This window comes from Bubalus kerabau, chromosome 23, assembly GCF_029407905.1.
Source record: "Bubalus kerabau isolate K-KA32 ecotype Philippines breed swamp buffalo chromosome 23, PCC_UOA_SB_1v2, whole genome shotgun sequence".
In the NCBI taxonomy this organism is placed as follows: Eukaryota; Metazoa; Chordata; class Mammalia; order Artiodactyla; family Bovidae; genus Bubalus; species Bubalus kerabau.
Genome location: NC_073646.1, coordinates 14176945 through 14200236, shown reverse-complemented (window position 1 = coordinate 14200236; position 23292 = coordinate 14176945). Strand labels below are relative to the sequence as shown.

Sequence of the window (23292 nt, the reverse complement as noted above, 5' to 3'; positions counted from 1 at the left end):
TGGCAAAGAGTCAGACATGACTGAGCGACTGAACTGAACTGACTGACTGGTTAATGATGTTGAGCATCTTTCCATGTGTTTATTGACCATTAATATACCTTCTTTGGAGAAATGCCTGTTTCAGTTGTTCGTCCATCTTTAAATTGGGCTGTTCTTTTGTCTTTTGTTATTGAATTGCAGAAATTCTTGATATATCCTGTCAATGTCTGCTTTATATATTTAGAGTCTGTGATTTTTGCACGTTTGTAATCATTCTATTCTTGGTGAGTTGACCCTTTCATCAATATTTAAAGTCCTCTTTTATCTGTTGCAGTAGTTTTTTTTTTTTTTTTCTTTAAAAATTTAAAGTCTGTTGCGTTTGATATTAGCGTTGCTACTCCTGTTCTCTTGTGGTTACTGTGTGCATGGAATGACTTTTTCCATCCTTTCACTTTAAACCTGTGCATTTCCTTAGCTCTGAAGTGAGTCTCTCATAGGCAGCATCAAGTTGGATTCTCTTTTTAAATCCATTCTGCCAGTCTGTGTCTTTTAATTGGGGGAATTTAATCTACTTACATTTAATTATTGATAGGGAATTGCCATTTTATTTGTCCCTCCCTTCCATACTGCCTTCCTCTGTGTTTACACAGGTTTTTTTTTCAGCAGTGACATGTTTTGATTCCCTTCTCATTTTCTTTTGTGTATATTCTTCATGTATTTTCTTTGTGTTGTATAAAACACAGTGTGATTACGTTTAACATTCTAAGGTTATAAAAATAGTGATTACATTTAACATCCTAAGTGGTTAGGATAATCCATTTAAACTGAGAACTATTAAACTTTTCTCACATACAAAATTCTACTTCTTTACAGCTCCTCTATACCCACCTTTGTTGCTGATGTCACAAATTACATCATTATTTGTTATGTACCCACTAATATAGGGAGAAGGCGATGGCACCCCACTCCAGTGCTCTTGCCTGGAAAATCCCATGGACGGAGGAGCCTGGTAGGCTGCAGCCCATGGGGTCATGAATAGTTGGACACGACTGAGCAACTTCACTTTCACTTTTCACTTTCACGCATCGGAGCAGGAAATGGCACCCCACTCCAGTGTTCTTGCCTGGAGAATCCCAGGGACGGCGGAGCCTGGTGGGCTGCCGTCTATGGGGTCGCACAGAGTCGGACACGACTGAAGCGACTTGGCAGCAGCAGCACTAATATAGACTTAGAGTTAATATTATGCTTTTCTCTTTTAAAGCTTATTATGAATGAATAAAAATTGGAGTTAAGATCTAAAATGACAATATTACAGGTTTTTACTTGTCCATATACAAATATTTACCTTTACTAGAGAATCTTAATTTTCATAGGACTTTTGAGTTACTGTCCATCATCCTTTCATTTCAACTTGAAGGAGTCCTTTAAGCATTTCTTATAAGGCTAGGCTCGTGGTGATAGCTCTTTTAGTTTTTGTTTATCTGGGAATGTCTTGATTTCTTCCTCATTTTTGATGGACACTTTGTTGTATATAGAATTTTCAGTTGACATTTTTTTTTCTTTCAGCACTTTTTCACTTTCTCCCCAGCTTTACTGAGGTATAATCAACTGTATATATGTATGGTATATTTGATACATCTACACAGTTTGAAAGGATAATCCTAGTCAAGCTAATTAACACATTCATTATCTCACATACTGACCATTATTTTTTTGAAATGTGATAGAAATATTTAAGATCTACTCTTTTAGCAAATTTCAATACAGTACAGTATTGTTAATGGTTTTCACCATGCTCTCTATTAGATCCCCAGAACTTATTCATCTTATACTTGTAAGTTTGTTCTCTTTGATCAATATCTTGCCATTCCTTCCCCCACTCCTGTACCTGATAGTCGTCACTACTCTCTGTTTCTGTGAGGTTGGCCTTAATATCACATATTACGGGATATCATCTATGGTATTTGTCTTTTTCTGTCTGACTTATTCCACTTAGTATAATGCTCTCAAGTTTTATCCATTTTGTTGCAGATGACAGGATTTCCATCTTTTATAAGAGTGAATAATATTCCTGTGTGTGTGTGTGTCAGTTTTCTTTATCTGTTCATATGTCGATGGACAGGTAGGTTGTTTCTGAATCTTGGCTACTGTAAATAATACTTCAATGAACATGAAGGTAAAGCTATCTCTTTTGAGATACTGATTTCATTTCCTCTGGATAGGCATCAAGAAGTGGGATGACCATATCATATGGTAGTTCTATTTTTAAGTTTTTGAGGAACCTCCTTACTGTTTTCCATGAACACTGTACTAATTCACATTTCCACTAACACTTCACAACAGTTCCCTTTCTCCACATCCTCATCAACACTTGCTATCTTTTGTCTTTTTTTTAATTTGTTTTTTTAATCTTTGGCTGCACTTAATGGCATGTTGGATCTTAGTTCCCCAACCAGGGATCCAACCTGCTTCCCCTGCATTGGAAGCACAGAGTCTTAACCACTGGACCACCAGGGAATTCTCTCTCTCGTCTTTTTGATGACAGTTATCCTAATAGGTGTGAATTAATATCCCACTGTAGTTTTGATTTGCATTTCCCTGATGACTAGTGATGTTGAGCATCTTTTCGTATATCTGTTGGCCATTTGTACAGGTATCCCTCAGAGATATTGCAGGTTCCGTTGCAGACCACTTCTAAGTAAGTAGAGTGCACCACATGGATATTTTAGTTTCCCAGTGCATATAAAAGTTACGTTTATGCTACACTGTAGTCTGTGTGCTATGTTTAAAAAACAATGTACATTAAACTTAAAAATACTTACTGACAAAAAATGCTAATCATTGAGCCTTCAGCAAGTCATAGTATAAATTCAAAGATCACAAGTAATAATAATGAAAAAGTTTGTATTATTTTGAGAGTTACGAAAATGTGACATACAGACTCAAAAATAGTAAATGCTATTGGGAAAATGACACTCAATAGACTTGCTTGACAAAGGATTGCCACAAATATTCATTGGTTAAAAAAAAATGCAGTTATCTGTGAAGCGCAGTAAAGCGAAGCACAATAACACAAAGTCTGCTTATATGTCTTCTTTGGAAAAAATGTCTATTCATGTCCTTTGCCCAGTATTAGATGGGTTGTTTTTTACTTTGCTGTTGAGTTGTATGATTTGTGTATTAACTTATCAGATACATAGTTTGTGAATATTTTCTGTTCGGTTGTGTTGCCTTTTCATGTTTTTTGTTTCCTTTGCTGTGCAGAAACTTTGTAGTTTGATAAGAGTTCCACTTTTTTCTTTTTTGCTTTTGTTGTTGTGCTTTTGGTATATCTAAAGTCTGCCAAGACCCACGTTAAGGAGATTTTCCTCTATGTGTTCTTCTTGGAGATTTATTGTTTCAAGACTTACATTTAAGGCTTTAATCCATTTTGAATTAATTTTTGTGTGTGGTGTCAGATGAGGTGAGGGTCCAGTTTCATTCTTTTGCATGTGGATGTTGAGTTTTCCCAGCACCATTTATTGAAGAGACTTTCTTTTCCCCATTGTATACTCTTGGCTCCTTTGTCATACATTCAGTTCAGTCGCTCAGTCGTGACTCTTTGCGACCCCATGAATCGCAGCACGCCAGGCCTCCCTGTCCATCACCAACTCCCGGAGTTCACTCAGACTCACGTCCATCGAGTCAGTGATGCCATCCAGCCATCTCATCCTCTGTCGTCCCCTTCTCCTCCTGCCCCCAATCCCTCCCAGCATCAGAGTCTTTTCCAATGAGTCAACTCTTCACATGAGGTGGCCAAAGTACTGGAGTTTCAGCTTTAGCATCAATCCTTCCAAAGAAATCCCAGGGCTGATCTCCCCATTAGTTGACCATATATGTGTGGGTTTATTTCTGGGCCTTCTATTCTGTTCCATTGATCTATGTGTTTCTGTGGGTTCTTTTTTTTTGCTGTGTCATGCAGCTGTGGGATCTCAGTCCCTCGACTGGGGATAGAACCCAGGGTGCAGCAGTGAAAGCCCGTTATCCTAACCACTAGGCCACCAGGGAGCTCCCGTATGTGTCTGTTTTTATGCCAGTACCATACTGTTTGGATCACTATAGCTTTGGAGTATAGTTTGAAAATCGGAAATGTGATGATACTAGCTTTGTTCTTTTCTCTCAAAATTGTTTTGGCTTTTGGGGGGTCTTTTGTAGTTCCATACAAATTTGTGGATTGCTTTATTTCTGTGAAAAAATGTCATTGGAATTTTGATAGGAATTGTATCTGTAGATTGCTTTGGGTAGTCTAGACATTTTAATAATATTAATTCTCCCAGTCCATGAACATGGAGTATATTTCCATTTATTGGTGTCTTCAGTTTCTTTCATGAGTGTCTTACAGCTTTCAATAAACAAGTCTCTCACTTCTTTGGTTAAGTTCATACTGAAGTATTTTATTCTTTTTGATGCAATTCTAAACATTATTCCTGAATTTCTCTTTCTCATAGTTCATTATTGGTGTACAAAAATGCAACTTATTTTTGTATGTTAATTTTATATCCTGCAACTTTACTGAATTTAAGTCTTTAGGGTTTTTCTATATAACATGTCATCTTCAAATAGTGATAGCTGTACTTCTTCCTTTCTGATTTAGGTGACTTTTATTTCTTCTTCTTGCCTAATTGCTCTGGCTAGGACTTCCAATGCTATGTTGAACAAGTGGCAAGAGTGGGCAACTTATTGCTCTTTTTTTTTTCTTTTTTGACATGTGCATACTGTTACATTTATGGCTGTTCTGGGTCTTTGTTGCTGCACACGGGTTTTCTCTAGCTGCATAGAATGGGGGCTACTCTCTAGTTGCGGTGTAGGGCTTCTCATTGTGGTGGCTTGTCTTGTTGTGAAGCACAGGTTCTGGGTACACACACTTCAGTAGCTGCGGCACATGGGTCAGTAGTTCCGGCTTGGGCTCTAGGGTGCACGGGCTCCTGTAGTTGAGGCCCACGGGTCAGTAGTTCCGGCTTGGGCTCTAGGGTGCACGGGCTTCAGTAGCTGCGGTACATGGCTCAGTAGTTCCGACTTGGGCTCCAGGATGCACGGGCTCCTGTAGTTGAGGCCCAGGGGCTCAGTAGTTGTGGCGTGAGGGTCCTAGAGCGGGCAGACTTCAGTAGTTGTGGTGCATGGGCTCAGTTGCTCCGAGGCATGTGGGATCTTCCTGGATCAGGGATTGAATCTGTGTTCCTTGCACTGGCAGGCAGATTCTTACCCACTGAGCCACTAGGGAAGTCCTTGTTCCTCATTTTAAAGGAAAGGCTTTCAGTTTTTCGTTCTTGTTGAGTCAATTTTTGGTAGTTAGTATCTTTCAAGGAATTTGTCTATTTTATCTAAGTTAACTGGCATGCACTTTTTCATGGGATTCCTGTGTAATTCTTTTTTTTTTTTTAAGCTTATCTTTTTTCTAATGCATAGTAAAGAATAAGGGCAAAGAAATCAAGTATCAGTAAATAAGTGTTAATATTTTGCTATATGGCTATAGAATTACTAAAGAAATAAAATATAGACAAAATTAAACAAAACATTCAGTATTAATTGAAGCCTACTTTACATTATTTGCAATCTTAACTCCTCTCTTCCAGAAGTATCTTGAATCTTGGTATTGACATAAATCCGTATTTTTATACTTTATATAAAAAGGTGAACAGCATTGTTGATTTAAAATGTTACTTGAATTATGTAGGCTTCAGTTTGCACTCATCCTCAGCACCCTGAGATTCTTCCATGTTGATACATTAGATATAGTTCATTTATGTAAATTGCTATGTTTAAATATTTGCAAAATGAAAGACATACAAGTTGTTTTCAATGCTTGTTTGTAAATGATGCTTCCATGTTAATTCTTGCATGTGATTGCCTGTGGCATGTGTTTCTCAAGGATGAGTATCAAACAGTTGAGCTGCTGAGTCACAGGGCTTGTATCTTCAACTTTACTAGATATCATAAAATCATTCTATAGCTCCTAGGTTTTTGGATATGCTCAAGTGGCTCCACCCAAATGGCACAGTGGTAAAAAAAAATCCTGCCTGCCAATGCAGGAGACACACCTTTGATCCCTGGGTTGGGAAGATCCCCTGGAGGAGCAAAGGGCAACCCACTCCAGTATTCTTGCCTGGAAAATCCACGGACAGAGGAGCCTTGCAGGCTACAGTCCATGGGGTCGCAAAGAGTCTTGACACGGCTAAGCGACTTGAGCACACACGCATGCGTGCAGGTGGCTCCAGAAGTCCCTGTCCAGGTGGGCAGTTTCGTGAGTCATTGGGCATGGCCCCGCCGTGGGCTTCACTTAAGATACCGGTCCTGTAACCCATGTTCTGATTGGAGCTTACCTAGTACAAGCTGTTAACCATCCATATGAGTAGCTAGCTACTTTGTAAAATGTGTGAGATTGGGGAGACTTGAGACACACCCAGTTGGGGTGAAACTGACATTAGCTAAATCTGCTGTCATCAATTGATTTCGTCATGTATCTGAACAAAAGATGCTGGATTGTGTGTACCGAATGTACAGAAATGGTCTGGGTTCTGGGATGTTAGAAGCTTGGTCTCAAATCCACATTCTGCTTTCTAATTCCAGGCAAGACATTTCCCTTCTCTGTCTTGAATTGCCACGTCTATTAAATGGGGACAGTAAGAGTTCCTCGCTCTTAGGCTTATGGTTAAACGAGGTTATATACAAAGTGTTTGGCACAGGGCCTGGCATCTAGCTGCATTTAATACATTTGCTGCTATTTCTATTAACCTGTCTCTCAACTGCATTCCTGTGCCCTGTGCTGTGTACCAGGGCGTGGGGAGAAGGGTGAGTACATTTACTGGGGTTGGAGCACACGGGGCCATTGTCAGCAGCGTCCTCCTCGAATGATCCGTCGCATGGCCGTATCCACAAGGGCAGTCAGATAGCTGACGAGTGACCTTGCTTTTTGTCTAAGTATACACTGTATGTTTAATTTTAATAACCTGTCATAAAAATTAGCAGAAAAGACAGCCAGGATGTCCAGATGAGTTTCTTTCTGAATCCATCAGAAAGGGAAGCTATTTGTGGAAGGAGGAAGGAAGGAACAGTCGTTAGGTGACTTGGGATCATGTGACACAGAAAGTTGTTGGTGACATGCATGTAGTTTGCGTTTTCCTGAAACCGGTCTTCCCTGGACTCAGTGGAGGAGCTGCCGTTCACCTCCAGCATCACGTGTGTGGGTGTGTCTGTTTACAAAGGCTTGGGTAGTCGCTTTGATTCGAGAGCAAGTGTGCTGCAGAGGATTGTAGAGATGCTAAATGGTGACTCTGTCCACACTCTGCAAGGCTTCTGGAGGCCTGTACTTCCCAAAGAAAACAGCGTTATCTCCAGAAGGGTCTTCAGCCTTTTGGGGTCTGGGAGCCTTAGATGCCCCGCTGTCGACCCTTCCAGACTTTCTCAGCACTAGGTTTGTCCCCGCGTCCTTGGTGACCCCCTCTCAGCATTTCTTGACCAGACTCTGTCCTGCAGCCACACTTTGGTGCCAGCCCTCCACCTGGCACAGAGCAGGGCCTCAGCCAAAATCCCCTAACTCTGACCTCGCCTGAGGAGTCTTCTCTGCTGGACTGTCCTTTACATGTCCTAACATCTCTCTCCCCTAAAGCTCCCGGCTCTGTCCCTTGCTCACTCCTGGGAATGTCTGGGGCGCCTTCTGTCCCCTCAGACGTGGTTTTCTCTCCCTGAGGGCAGGATCCTGGCTGGCAACATGGGATGTTACAAGCGTGTTAATCCCTTGGAAGCATCATCTATTTACTGGGCCATTGAGGCGGATCTCTTGGTCCCTAAAAGGCCACAGACAATGAAATTTCATTGTATGCAGGTGACTAGTGATCTTTCTTTTCTCCCTCTCTGAGGGTGGTAAAATACCTGCTTCATAATAAGATACTGATATGAAAGTTTTGGCTGTCAATGAAGTTGTACCCATTACCGTTTTATTTCATCGAAACGAAGAGGAAAATATAATACTGTTCTCAAAACTATATTTTAACCATAGGCTTCTGGGTTGAAAATCAAATTACATCTTTCTCAAAGAAATTGAATTCTAAAGACCATTTCTTTTGGTCTATAAAAATACCTCATATAAATGCTTTTGAAACGAGGCTGAACTGAAGGATTACCCGGGTCTTTGAGGAATCCTGTCGGTGGCTCATTTATTAGTGTCAAAGCGAGAGCCAGTTTTCTGCAGGCACGTGTGTGTGCATTCATCCCTGGGCACCAAGGCTTTTGCCAGAGCCCTCACTTGGGATTTCCTCATGACTGTGGGAGAATGGACACAGTTTTGGTGTAAGTCTTGTTATGGTCGAGTTCAGCCGCTCCCTGCTTCTGTTGGGACCCGGGGCAAGGGTGCACTGCATGTGTGATTCATGGAGGCTGCCTCAGCATGCCCGCTGGTTGTGTCTGGTGACTTGGCTGTAAAGCTTGCTCTGGACACGGGGTCTCCTCCTGGCCCCCTGCCCCCACCCTGCAGCTCCCCTGACCCACAGCACGTGGTCTTTCCTCTGCACAGCGAGAGTCATAGTAAATCAAAATGTTTTTTTTTATTTGAGACACAAAAATGCAAAATTGCTGAGATATCAAACATTTCCCGATCAGCTACAATACGGCCACTATGTACAAAAGATCAGATGATAAATGTGCACACATATAAAAATACAGTATGCATTACCTATGTACAGTACATGTGCAAAATGTATGGCATTCAAACATGATATGGAATTGATTTCAGGGGTGCAAACAGCAAATACAAAGGCATCATGGTTTTTCTTTTAAAAAACAACATAAAGGCAATACATGAATGGACCCCCGATTGCCATCATTTTTTTGTTTATTAAGCTAGTGCTTTGATAAGCAGGGCTCTGTAGATTGGTATCTTTCTCCTTGTTTTTCATAGAGTGAGATGCTAAGACATAATGTGACAATGAAAATAAGAAGAGAAACACCTATCTCATTGCATTTCTATTGCAAGCAAGAAAACAAGAAAATGAATTTGTATGTAGAAAGGAAAAAACTCTGTATTACTGCTAAATATGTATTATTCTTAACCCAACAAAACAAATCTATACTATTTTACATGAAAACAATAGAGGAATATCTACATCTTTGTGAAAATTATAACCTTAAATGGATAATACCTTTTTGGGACTGATTTTTGAGAGCTCATTAGTCTCAAATTTTAAATAAAAAGTGCCTTCTTTTGGCAAATACTTGGCAATGCCTTTGGTTCCTTTAAAGCAAGTTTGCATTACTAGTAGTTACTCGAGGTTAAGTACTTTTGGTAGCAACTAAACCCTTTCCTAAATGCTTCCTCCTCCTAAGCCAGCAAGTTTCCTTACAGCATGATGTGGAGAGGTAATCGTTACGAGTCTCGGTGATTCTAGAACTTGGTTAAAGCTTTGTCTTAGTGGTTGGCACAGAGCTCTGTTAAAACCTGACAACTGCGTCGAGATCGCCATTGACATGATGTGTTTGATTCCAGACAGCACCTTGCAGGTCTGAGATTGCCACCCTGTTATCACAGGGTCGTGACATTTTCTGATGTGATTCATGGAGCAACGTGTTTGCGTGGAGGGGAAGAGCTCGTTTGTAAACATGTGTAGCTTTTGGAATTACAGGCCTCGAATCTGAGAGTTCAGGTAGAGACCCTTTGTAATGATGCATTTCCTCAAATACTGCGAGAAAGGGCGAACGGGGACAGCCGGAGGCCGGCTTATTGCCATGCGGCCACTTCACGGATAAAAACGCAGCCCGGAAAGGTCACTGAAAGAGCAAGTTATCAAAGGTTTGAACCGAGAAGAAGAATGCCTACATCTTAGTTGTCATTTTCCAGTTTTGACCGAAACCAAGTACAAGATGAGCGGAAACGCAGTGAGGCTGCTCTCCAGATACACACGTCCGCACGTGTGAGCTGTTTCCTGGTGACCCTGACCTTCCAGTTAGTGTTCTCTGAGAGTGTGGGCTGACTGTGTGGCCTCCAGGTGGGGGTCATTTTGCCTGGTGCCAGCGGTCAGGACTGACGTTTGCAGTGACGGGTGGTGGCCTGTGGGGCGCTACTTGTGGACCTAGCTGTGTGGCCCCGGTGGCTCTGCTGATGGATGCTGACAGTCGGTCTCTGGGAAGTTCTCAAAACAGACCCTGGTGCCGCTGCACACCCTCCAGCTGACTCATGGTGGGAGCCACCGGACGCGCCTGGACATGCGTGTGAGTGAGGGGTGTGAACCCAGCTGCAGGCTGGCTGTGGACAGTAACGAGATGGTCCGGCCCTGGCGGGGACAGCTCTTTTGCCAGCTGTGGTGGCCAGTTTCAGCCTGGGATCCTTAAAGGGACTCTGGAGAAAGCTTGTATGGCTAGAATGATCTGGGGTGGAGGAAGCCTGAGTCAGCTTTGGTGACCAAATAGGTGACACACTCCTCATCAGCTGTCACTTGGCGTCCACTGACCTCACAGCTCGTGACGGCGCCTCTATGGGCAGCAGCTGGGGGGACCACACCATGTTGCCTTCACCACGATTCTGAGAATGCACGTCCATGGATCACAGAACCATGAAGTTTGCAAAAAGGAAATTTAAATAAGATCTCTTTAGTGCCATAAAAATATTCATATAAAACAAACACAAACGGTATCTGAGCACGAAGTTGCATGAACTCAGACTGCATCTATGTACAAATACGTGGCAGATACTATACAGTAGATTGCACATTTCAGGAAAAATACTAGGACGTGAAGCACGCACAGTGTCCTATGAGATTTTCTAGTACATGCTTTGCTGAAATGTACAAGATGACCACATATGCCTGGACTTGCCAAGGCTCTGCAGCATCTTTGATGTAACTTTCTGTTCCTCCCATCCTTAATGACGTGACCTGGCACCTATATACATTAGTAAGGTAAGCTCGATACTACTGTGTTTCAGGAGTATTTAGGAAATAAGACTGGACGTGAGATAATGTTTCTAGAAGGTGGCTGTCTGCTGGGCAGTATGGTACTTTGCAGGGTGGAACACAACAGTACCACCCCCTCCCCCCAACTACACACGTGCCAGGACGGGAGGGCAGGCGGCAGCCGAGAGCGTCAGTAACTGGACACTCCTTGCTGCCTTCAGGGGAGATGCTGCTGCGTGAAGGTGAAGTGGGCACTTCAGCGATTCATCATCAGGAGAGAGCAGGCTATATATAAGATGGCATTCTGTGCACTGCAGTGTGTGTTTTTGGAGAGCAACCTTCCTGTGGCATGTTTCAAACCTATCTCAGCAAAGCAATAAGGGGAGCTGAGGGCTAAAGAACAATCTATATACACAGTGCAGGATGACGGAGATAGAAAGTTAAGTCAACAAGAGCCAATACCACTAGCTGTTTAGTTGCCTCCTACAGTCCCACTGATATCTGCTGCTAATTTAGTAACATTTCAATCTAAATGAATACGAAGCTCAAAGTCTAAGTGTGGGCCAGACGAGCCCTGGACAAAAACTCAGGGCCCGGACCCCCCCTAAGAAAAGCACATTCCCGAGTCAGTAGCCCCAGCCCTGGAGACGGGCCCTCTGAGAGGAACCTACTCACGCCCAGGATGCTGACCATCTCGCTGGGCTTGGTCAGAAGGTGGTGCTCTGCTCAATGGTTACGATTTCCCACCTGTTGGATGACCAATCTTTAAGCACCCAAAATACCTACTACAGGCCACACTGTGCCTGACCACCTCTGCCCGAACCATCCAGAAGCACTTTCCAGTTGGGAGGGCTTTCCACTGAGGGCTCCAGGGTGCCGGGCAACTGAACACTGGGAAAATGGACTTTTCTTACAGAGTAAAATTCACAAACTGAGATAAAAATATAAAGTCAGATCAGTTCTTAGGCAAAACACAAAACCTAGAAATGATTCACAGACTCTTTCCAGGTAATGGGTCAGGCTGCCCGTCACTGTGGGAACATTCACTGTTTACTGACCCACAGAAAACCTGACTAGGGTTTACCCAAGGTGAGGTGAGAGCACAACGCTCTTATTTAGCAAAAGTCTCCACACTTTTAAGTAGATTTTGGGTGGGTTTTTTTTTTTTTCAGTTATTTTATATTTTGTCCTATACTTAAATGACTAGCAATTGACTGAAATAATTTTGGAAATCCTGTGATAGTTGGCATTTTAGAAAACTCTAAAACTATCCTACTCAACAAATATGACTTTTTCAATATAAAAAACTACTAATAAAACCTCCAGTTTCTCAACCTTCAGCCTGATGATACAGTGAGAGCTCAGGTATGACATCCAGTTACAAGCCTGGAAAACGGTAACCAGGGATTGGTGACCGAGAAGAAGAAGGCCAGGGCTGGATCTGCTGGCCAACCTGGTGCCGCTGCGCCACCTGAACCATTCTGGGAATGTCCTTGGGGGACGACAGACTGCTGCCTTGCCTTCTCTTGGCAGCTTACCAGCTAAGAAAGACATTTCATGCCAAAGCCTTTTCTTGGTTCTTTGAGATGGACCTGGTTACCTGAAAGTTAGTCAGCAATTCCTTAAATACGGAAATAGACGTGGCTCAGGTACTCTAGAAATATTTGAGTTATTAAAACAAGTAGGACCACTGGGTATCCAATTCCTTACTCCAATGTAGGCTGTACAAATCACAAATGTCAGAGTATACATACAAGTGTCTAATATACACATTAAAATCAATGTAATCAACCCGGAGGGCTGCTAATAGACTTTTCAGTGTTATCAATACACCTGGACTTCTTAGAGTGGATTGTTTATGACAGTATTTTGTAGACATTGTCTGGTAATGGTGAAAGATCTCCCATTTCAATTTAAATCTGGAGATCTGAAGTAAGATTCCCCCAAATCACAAAATAAACTAGAACACACAAAAAAATTACATTGGTTTCTGAATGGAACCAAAAGTCTTCAGCGGGAAGCTGTCACTGAACTGGCTGGTGCTGGCCACTGCCCTTGACCCTGGCTGCATCTTGGGCCGGGCTCAGGCCATTTCTAGGAGATACCCTGTGCAGTGATCGCTCACCTTTCTTTTTGAGTGGAGCTGTCTGCCTTTTATTTAAGGTCTTAAAATGACCACAGAGGTTTAACTGTAGCTGATGACCAGAGGCCCTCATGTTGCAACCCTGCATACCTTATTTTTCGCGTTTTTAATCTAAAGGTACCTTTCGTTCTTTACTGAAGTCTGGAGAAACAGATGAGTCTTCTTGGAGTAGTGTTTTTTTCAGAAGGCTCTGTGCTATATTACATCACAGGCATTCACTGCTGGATGCAATGAAATGTTTTCAAACTTGGTTTCCAGCCTCTGACCATCCATCCCATCCCTCTGTGACAACATATTATAATTGCAATGATGCAACTCTGGATCTGTCTCTAAAATCTGACCTTTTTGAAACGTCGTCGTTGTCTTCAAACCTCATAAACTCTTGAGACGAGAAATCTGTGCTGTTAGTCCCACGGCAGTGGCAGGTCCTGTGGGTCTAGGAAGTCGGCAGAGAACATGCTGGGAGTGGTGGCGCTGAGTGGTGTGAGTCCCGACGACGTGCCGGGCATGGTAATGTCTAACCACTCCATGTTGTCCAAGTTCGAGTCAGAGAGGTCAAGGGACAGGCAGGGCGTACTTGCAGCAAACTGGGCCTCGGCCGTTTCCATGGGCGAGTGTGAGGGGTCCAGCACGCCTGAGTGGCTCAGCAGGTCGTTCTGGAGGTCCTCGATCAGGGAGAAGGGCTCTCTGTCCTCGCTGCCGCTTTGCAGGGGAGTGATTTCATTAGCTGAAGGTAGGGTTCCATCCAGGAAGGCTTCGAGTTGGTTCTCTAAGCTGGCAGATAGACTGCTCATAGGTTCTAAGGATATGGGTGGTGCCATTTGGACCTGGGGTGGTGGCCGGGACACCACGGTGCTGACCGGCATTGTGGTGATGCTGGCTGTCACTGGTCTCATTTTGGAGATAGGAGAAGGTTCTTCTTTTATAGGGAGGGAAATCTCTGTGTAAAATAATTCATAATTAGCAGTGATTTTGTACTATTTAAACATTTCTATTCATTAGGGCACTTATCTTCTCTTTGTGCAATGACTTATTTTTAGATATATGTAAGTTTAGGCAGAGAGATCCTTGAATTTTTTTTCTTTTTTTTTTGTGGTTAACATTCCCTTATTCCTATTTAAGATGACAAGACTGTAAAAAATCTAAGATGTTCAATCATGTGTAGAAAGTGCTTTGCCTTTGAATTTTAATAAAGCTACTTGGGCCCAAGCTAGGTAACTTGGTTTTTAAAAAAATTTTATTAATTTTAATTGGAGGCTAATTACTTTACAATATTGTGGTGGTTTTTGCCATACACTGACATGAATCAGCCATGGGCGTACATGTGTCCCCCCATCCTGAACCCCCCTCCCTCCTCCCTCCCCACCCCATCCCTCTGGGTTGTCCCAGAGCACCAGCTTTGAGTGCCCTGCTTCATGCATCGAACTGGGACTGGTCTTCTATTTTACATATGTTAATACACATGTTTCAAGGTAACTTGGTTTTTGCAAAATAACACACAAACTGGAATGTTTTTGTCCCATCACAACAATACACACTTGGAGCAAGTTTTGAAGTTTTTCAATGTGGAATTTAAATATGGTTCTACTGTGTTTTGAGATGGCCTATCTTTTTCAACAGGCATACATCTATTGTCAAATCTATTACATTACTGTGTTATACTGAAACAATGGCTTCTCTGTCTTAATAGCCTAAATTGAACGGATTTAAAAGAATAAAGTGAGGTAGAAGCAGAATAACATGTTTCTCAGTACTTAGCAGATGTGTGGTGGGCTCTAGAGGAAAACTGCCATAGACTCGTGATACAACTCCCTAGGGATCTCATGTGACCTTGACCTACCTCCGCTTTTAATGAGGATGTCAAAGAGGTCGTCCATCTGCTGACTGTGTGCATTGGAAATCTACAACAAAGGAAATATATGTTAGCTTTCTTTTGTACAAACCTGGGAGCATTAGACAACTGGGAGCACGAGCAACCTTATAGAACATCCCGTCTAACCCATCCTTCGATAATTTTGAAATTCTGAGGTCTCCTGAGACATGAAGCCCCACCCTGCGTGGCAGAGCTGGTTGGTTAATAGAACGAGAATGGGGTGAATACACTTATATTCTATCACTGTTTGCATTTTGAGAGGCTTCTAACACTTTCTTCTAAAAATGTCTTCATTCATTTGCATTTATGTAAAAATATGTTTAAAGGTTTCCAGCCTTATTGAGAGTTACCTGACATATAATAAACTACACTTACATAAGGCAGACAATTAGATAAGTTCTGACATATGTATACATCCACAAAACTATCAACTGAATCAAGGTAGTGAACATACCCACTTCCCCTGAAGTTTCCTCATGCCCTTTTGCAACACTCCTTTCAGCCCCAGGCAACTCAATGATCTGCTCTCCTTGAATCAGAAGAGTTTCCATCTTCTAGAGTTTCATATAAACGGAGTCATACAGTTTGTACTTTTTGGCAGAGGGACAGGGGCGGCTTCTTTCACTTGACATAATGAATTTGAGATTTATCCATGTTGTAGAGTACAGCAGGAAAAGTTCGTTCCTTTTTATTGCTGCGAGTATCCCACTGTATGGAAATGTCAGTTTGTTTGGATTGTCGGCACTCTTTGGCTATTACAAATAAAGTTGCTGTGAACATTTGTGTACAATATAGACATGTTTTCTTTTTTCTCTTGGGTAAATACCAAGGAGTAGAATGCCAGAATCATAGAGTAGGTGTATGTTCAACTTTCTAAGAGACGGCCGTTTTCCAAAATTATGTTGTTTTACATTTCCACAGCGATGGATGTGTCTAGCTGTCCTCTGCTCTCGGCAGCACTTGGTGTGGGCGGTCACCGTCGACGTCCGGCAGTGAGTAGTGGCGCTGCATTGTTTCAATGTGTACTTCCCTAATGACCAAGGGTGCTGAGCATCTTTTCATGTGCTTATCTGCCATCTGTCCCAATCTCTGGCCAGAACTTCTTATGCATACTGTTTGCATGGTATCTTTTTCCAATTATTTCTTTCAACCTTTGTCTTCGTATTTAAAGTATGCTCCTTATGTGTACATATAGTAGTTATCTACTGCAGTATTACAAATCGGTGCAAAAAACTTGGTGGCTTAAAACACTAAATTTCTAAGGGTCAGGAATTTAGGAGTGGTTTAGGTAGGTAGTTCTAGTGTGGGTTCTTACATGGTGCTGTAGTCAATATTCTGGCCAGGGTACAGCCATCTCACGGCTGAAGAATGTCCTTGTAAAGGTGACTGACTTCATGAGGACAAGGTTGTTGATGGGAGGCCTCAGTTTCTCTTTACGTGGGCCTCTGCAGGGTGCTGCTGGACTGTCCATGCGGCATAAGAGCTGGCTCTCTCCACAGCCAGAGATCTAAGACAGCGCAAGCTGGGTGGCTTTATGACCTAGTTTCAGAAGCCACACACCATCTTTCCTGCCAGTTCCATTTGTTAGAGGCAAGTCACTAAGTCCAAGTACACAACATGCATTTGGGTCTAGTTTTCCACCTATTCTGATAATTCCTGCATTTTAACAATTATTTATTCTACTAGTATGTTTTACGCAATCATTGATATGGTTAAGTTTGGGTTTATCATTTTAGTATTTCTATAATATTTGTCCTGTTTCTTGTTCCTCTTTGCCTGGCCTTTAAAAATATTGATCTTTTGGAATTCTAGCTTAATTTTTCTATTTTTAAAAAGCAATAATTAAGTTGTTACTGTCGATATACAATATATACCCTTAATTTTCCATAGGCTACTTAATGTGCCATTTCATAAAAAACCCCAGTAAACATAAAGATCATTGATTTCCTCCATCTTTTATTAGTTATTTTTAAGTATTATAGCTATGTATTTTATAACCCCCTCAAGTTAGTGTAAAATCTTATAATACAGGTTTTGTAGTGATGAATTCTTAATTTTTCCTGGTCTGCAATAAGAAGGAAAGCGAACTGAAGGATATTTCTACTTGACAGAGAATGCCGTGTTGACAGTGTTCTCCAGCTCCCCCACCCCTCCGCCCAAGAACTTTAAAGATGGTGCTCCATTCTTTTCATGCTTCCATGGTTTCTGATGGAAAGTCCACTGTAAATCAAATACAGCTGACCCCTGAACACCACAGCGGTCAGGCGAACTGCCCTCCTCCCTTGAGCAGTTGAAAATCCACGTATTACAGAGTTGGCTCTCCATATCCGTGGTTCCAACCAACCACAGATTGTACAGTACTGTACTATGTATTTATAGAAATAAATCTGTATATAATGGATCTGTGTGGTTCACACTTGTGGTGTTCAAGGGTCAACAGCAGTTGTTACCTGTGTATATTGTATTACTGTGCTCTCGATGCTTTCAAGATCTGCTCTTTAAATCTGGCTTTCAGTAATTTCACTATGATATGACTAGGCCATCTATTTATCCTGCTGGTGTTCATTGAGCATCCTAAAGCTATAAACTTGTTTTTCATCATATCCATAAAAAATCTGATCAGTATTTCTTAAAATATTTACCTGCCTCATTCTTTCTGTCCTCTCCTGGGACTACCGTCCATAGCCATGTTAGACTGTTTGATATGAAATAATAGGTCTCTGAGACTCGGCTCACCTTTTCCTTAATCTTTTTTTCTGTTATCTAGACTGGACAAGTTCTACTAATTTTTCTTCAAGTTCACTTTTTTTTTTTTTAACATCTGCCACCTCCATTCTGCTAAGACAATCTATAATTTTTTTCATTTCAGACTCTAATTTTTAGTTTTAGAATTTCCATTTCATTAAAAAAATCTTTTCTATATCTTCTTAACATTCTTTCTCTTTTTTTTTCTACAAGTGAATTTTCTTTTGTATTATTGAGGATAGTTATAATAGTTGTGCAAATTCTGTGACTCACATCAGCTGGGTGTTAGTCTTAGCTGATTGCCTTCTTCCTTTGAGAAAAGGTCACATTTTCCTGATTCTTTGTATATTGCCGTGTTGTGAATGGCTGTCATGGATACCAAGTTGTAGAGACTGTATTCTATTTTTTTTTCAGATGAGGTTTCTTTTATTTTAGTAGGCAGTTAACTCGGGTTGGACCTGAACCACAAAATGTTTCTTGGGCAGAAGTTCCAGTCTCAGGTCAGATCTTCTGTCTTTAGCTGATCTGCTATGACTCTAGTCCATGCCTGTGTGGTTTAGGGGTCACCCAGAGATGTGGGCAGACAGAATTTGGGGATCTCCTGTCTCAGTTGAGAGCAACCCAGAAGGGGAAGAACCAGTCTTCTGGATTCCCAAGGCATAAAGGCTGTGGTTTTTCTACCAGTAACCTCACCACTTAGCTTGACCCCAGAATAAAAACAGCAAAAACAGAGCACTCATGCCATGGAACTCCCTCTAAGTGCAGACTTTTCCTGGGGATATGACTCTACCTGTTCACTCTTCAGTGACTTTACTATGACCAGGCTTTATAGCTCTTATTTGTGGGAAACTGAACTGGTAGGGCCTAAGTAAGGCCCTAAGTAGTGGAATTGGAAGTCTAAGTAAATGTATTTTAAAAACCTCATAATCCCTGGTTTAATGCTCAGTGGTGTATAGAGAGGAATTACAGATAGCTACTCATCCAAACAGAACCTGACTCCCTTAGTCTATATGCATGAGCCAGAGACAGACAGAGGGCAGGGATTAAAATCAGCTCTTAGGTTAAGGTGTGAGAATGAGTCTGTGTTGTTACATTGATCAACTAAATGGAATGTAGCAACCTGTATGTGAGAACCAGGTTTGGAAGGATTTTCTTGAAAATATGTTCCTTCTGGATGGACCAAGGGGATCACAGTCTAGTCCAGCATCATTTGTTTCAATTCTTCTTGTGATATCTAAACCGAGTTCTGAAATTCAGCTTTCTCCTCACAAATAAACGCCCCTGCTGAGTCTGGAACTAGAGGAACATCTTACAGCTAGAAAAGTTATCTTCCTTTGGTACTAAGTGGATATGAAGAAGCACTGGAAACTGCTTCCTCGAGTAGGCAGTCTGCCCTGGGCACCCTGCTCGCCGTCTGTGAGTGTGCCAAAGTGGGCCCTGTTGCTGGTGCTGAGCAGTGTCTGCAGCTACTCGCTGGGGCAACCAAGTAGGTCAAGGTGGCCATGGCGTGGCTGCTGCTTGCTGGAGAATGCTGAGCCCTCGGCCCCACACACCCCCAACTGTACGTGAAGGCCCCACAGAGTCACACATGGACTGTGGGGGCAAGGAGAGCGGCATGACCCTGCAGGCGCGTCTGCTGTGGCTGTGCGAGCAGAGTCTAGCTCTGATCAGCACACCTCCTCGTTCACTGTCAGCATCCACGCAGTGGCATCAGGTCCATTCCCTGCAGCCTCTTATGAGGCCGGGGTTCTTCCTTGACAGTGAGTTGAGTTTTAAGCTGAGACAGGCAGTAAGCCCAGGCGTGTTCAGGGTAAGGTCTGATGCGGTTGTTGTCATCGGGCGCCCACCTGAGGCCAGATGCTTTTTACAGACAGGAACTCTGCCTTTTCCCATCTCTGGGATAGGTACGGTAGGCCAGGAGGGCCTCTGTCCTTCTGAAGTGCGTCTGCTCAATACACGAGCAGAGCTGCTCATGTGGGCTGGCCTGCTGGAGGTGAGGGAGCGGTGACGAGGGACAGAGTGGATGCAGGTGCTGGGTGCTCTAGAAGGCCATCCAGCTGGGAGGGGGTCAGTTTGATGCTGGCCTGACAGATGGTGGCTTTAGGAAAGGGATCTGTATAACACACGTGCCCTGGTCACATATGTACACATCTATCCTTCACACGACCCGCCTCTGGCTCTGAGGGGAAGTTAAAGACAAACACTGAAACTGAGTAAGTGGGAACTGCAGGTTATGTGGCTGCTGAAAACCCTTGGGAGTCTTCGGTGTGAATGATATTTTGATTTCAAATAGCATTTAAAAGGCAAGCAAGGCTCCCAGTCATGAACCTTGTGTCTCTTGGGAGGCAAGTCCATCTAGACCAGGGCTTCAAGCTCAGGAGGACCTACCACGTTGGAGCCTGGCCTCCTCACCTCTGGAAGGGAAGACTGGGCGCTGCGTGTCTGCTTGATGGCTTCCTCATAGCGGGGAGGGTCTTTCGTCTTGGGGACTGGATTCCCAAACAGAGAGTGCTGGACCACAAACTGCTGGGGCGGAGGGGGCGAGCCGGGCTGCGGCAGACAGAGGAGGAACCGGTTAGCTGTGCTCAGGCAGTGTCTGTCCCCGACTGGGGGTGCCGGCGGACGGGGCCACCTTCACTGTGCTGACCGCTACGCTGCCCCGGAATAAGTGCACCCCAGGACTTTGGTCTCCCCCCTCACCCCGCCACCCCGTTAATGCCGACGCTCACCCGTACAGCCCCGGAGGCCTGGGCTCTGGATGAACCTGTGCCCTGTGCGCGCTGTGGCTGCCCAGGGGGCCGGGTTACCTTGTTGGGAGGGCTGGGGCCGTTCTGCAGGGGGGGCAGCGGGGTGCTTCGGGGCTGAAGGGCGCTGTTGCTCGCCTTGTTGATAAAGGGCTGCTGCACCGCTGGAGCAGGTGGCCTCTGATAGGGCACAACTGTACTGGATGCCGAGCTGGTGAAAACCTGCATGAATAAATATTTGTTCATCAGTTTGTCCTTTTGCTTTACCTTATAAAGAAAACCATGGTTTAGAACAAGGCTTAGCAAATCTTTTCTGTGTAAGCCACAAAATGTACAGTTTAGGGTTTCGGGGGCTGTGTGGCCCCCATCATAACTGCTTTGCCCTGGCCTGCGGCCCAAATGCAGCCTGGATGAGACATCAAATGGGGAGGGGCTCAGAACAGCTCGTTCACAGACAGAGGTGGGCTGGATGCGGCCCACCGGCCCTGGTTCCTCAGCGTCTGTGGTCCGTCTTGGACGGCAGCGTGTTGTGGATAGGATTTTCCTCATCTCCTCTCGTGGCTCTTTAGCTCATAACCACCATGCCCACCGCTCTCTTCCAATCATGCTCCCAGGTGCCAAAGCCACACTTGTCACATTTACACACATACATTTGGAACATCTTGAATTTAATATGTTCCAAATTAAACTTTCCCCCTTTTCCCACTGCCCCCAGCCTCTGAGGGAAAGTAATTCTTGGTTTTGCCTTTGACACTTAATGGAGGTAAATGGAGCCATCAGCCTGCTCTGCTTTCCGCCCTCAGCACTCGCACATCTCAGACACGCCTCCTGGGCTGGGCCCTGTGGTCTGCTGTCCTGATCCAGGTCCTCACTGTCCATCACTAGAAAACTGCCTCTGTGGTCCAGCTGCACCTCCCTGCCTGTCAACCCACCTCGATGATGAGTCTCAACACACACACGCACACGTGCCGGCCATCATGTCCCTCCTACACTCACTGGCTCTCCTGCCCTTGGGCAAAATCTAATCTTTGGCTGGTGGCCCGCCCTTCTTGCTACCAGGCCCCCTTTCCTTCCTAACTGAGAGGCCACAGTCAGTTTTCCACATTTCTTGAACATTTCTCCAAATCACTGCAAAGCCCCATTTAAAGTCTGCCCCCTTCTGAGCAGCTCTCTTCTGCTCAGTTAGGCAGAGGTGAGAATTTCTTCCTGTGGAATTACAAAGTTTGTTGTTTAACTCCTCATCAAGAGCCAAAGGTTTTAGGGCCTTTTGTAAATGTATGGCTAAAATGTTATTTTGTAGCTGTATTTCACAGAACAACTGGTTTGCTCATAAGTATACTTTATAGTATTGGTGTTCTGAGAGAGAAAAACTTATTCTCTATATTTGTATTTCTTGGGGCTTCCGTAGTGGCTCAGACTGTAAAGAATCCACCTGTGTGAGTGTGTATCCTTCTAAATAGTACAGCTTTTCCGGGTGATGAGGTCTATAGCTATACTTTCTTATCTGTCTGTATACTCTTTTTCTCTCTCTTCCTTAAAAGAAAACTTTAGTCCTACCATCTGAACATTTACTAAGCTTCTCACTGCACTAGACTGTTATTTGGGCCCACTTCTAACTCCTTGCTCACTGCACTCCTCAGAGGATATTCCAAGAGAGCAGGTGTGTTAACGTGACGGTCGCTGTCCCAAGAGGTCACTTCTGTCTGTTCCTCCGGTTGACTTAGCCCAGAGAGTCCACAGCACTCTGGGCACATCACAGGTACACCTAATTATCTAGGCTCTTTTATGCTAAAGATTAAAACTCGGAGACTAATCGTTCTCCAGGTTTAAAATAGTAAGACCTATTTTTGAGGACTTAATATTTTTCTGGCAAGGAGATGTGCACATAGCTCCCCCTACTGGATAAGAGGGAGTCTGGGTGACACTTGGGATTGTTCAGCAGAACTCTTGGAGAATTCCTGTAGAGGACACTGAGACCTAGGTCAGCAGCATCACTTTAAAGATGGGGAACCCATACTCAAGAGTCCTGCATAAGGCACAGCACAGAGGAAGTGGTGAGCTAGAATGGCAGCCAGACATAGGCTGCCTGGCTCTTACTGTCTGAGAAGGCAGACTTAAAAATACATAAAGATCTTGCTCAAGATAAACATTTCAAAAACAGTCTTTTTCATCTTCAAATATCTTTTCCCAGGACACTTTGCCCCCTACAAAATGATTATTTTGAAAAGAAACTTGAAAACCGTAGAAAATTCTTTATATGAAGATTGAAAAACTAGTTTGGAAACTTGGAAGAGGAGCTTAACTGCTAAGATGAGCGATCTTTCAGATAGCAGCCTAATGCCGTCTGACCTGAGGCTCACCCGGTGGGAGATGCAGCATAGAAAAGAACAAACAGGAGCTTCCCACGGAAGAGGCGCCTATAAAGATGCTCACTAAATGTTGAGCGGATGGTAGTATGTAATACAAACCGGCAGCAGCCTGTCACTGCCGGCATCACCCACCTTTCTGGCCTGCTGAGGCTGACCGAGCGTGCGTGCTGGGAAAGCGTCTTGCTTCTGAGGCGCCGCCTGGGCCAGGCCCGAGGACAGGGTGGCTGCTGCTATCTGAGGCTGCGTCTGGAGTCCTGTTTGTGGTGGAGTCTAGGAGGAAAGAAAAACCAACTCAAATGTCCAAATCAAGGTTAGAATGAAGAGTTTAGATGTGGAATAACTGGTCACGTGGGGCTCACATCTGAAAAAAAAAAGGTAAAATGTTTATACACACTTCAGTTCATTGGTACATAAATTTGAACCCTAACTTGAAACCAGAGAATTAAACACCAGACCAGTTACTTTCATGCTCTTACTGTTTCGTAAGTGGCTAAGATTTTCATCTGAAAGTTTGTGGAAA

At 43.5% G+C, this 23292-nt stretch overlaps 1 protein-coding gene across 6 annotated transcripts in view; it reads right to left on the bottom strand.

The window, feature by feature from the left end:
- Positions 1–8549: 8549 nt before the first annotated feature.
- MRTFB (myocardin related transcription factor B) overlaps positions 8550–23292 on the bottom strand; it is a 319142-nt gene continuing 304399 nt past the window's right edge. For all 6 annotated transcript variants that reach the window (XM_055562733.1, XM_055562734.1, XM_055562735.1 and 3 more), the window contains 5 exons: positions 22905–23042; positions 20467–20625; positions 20072–20209; positions 14882–14942; positions 8550–13981 (listed from right to left, as the gene is read on the bottom strand). In XM_055562733.1, the coding sequence (XP_055418708.1) occupies positions 13446–13981; positions 14882–14942; positions 20072–20209; positions 20467–20625; positions 22905–23042 (1032 nt within the window). In that variant the 3' untranslated portion in view covers positions 8550–13445. The remainder of the gene's footprint in view (positions 13982–14881; positions 14943–20071; positions 20210–20466; positions 20626–22904; positions 23043–23292) is intronic.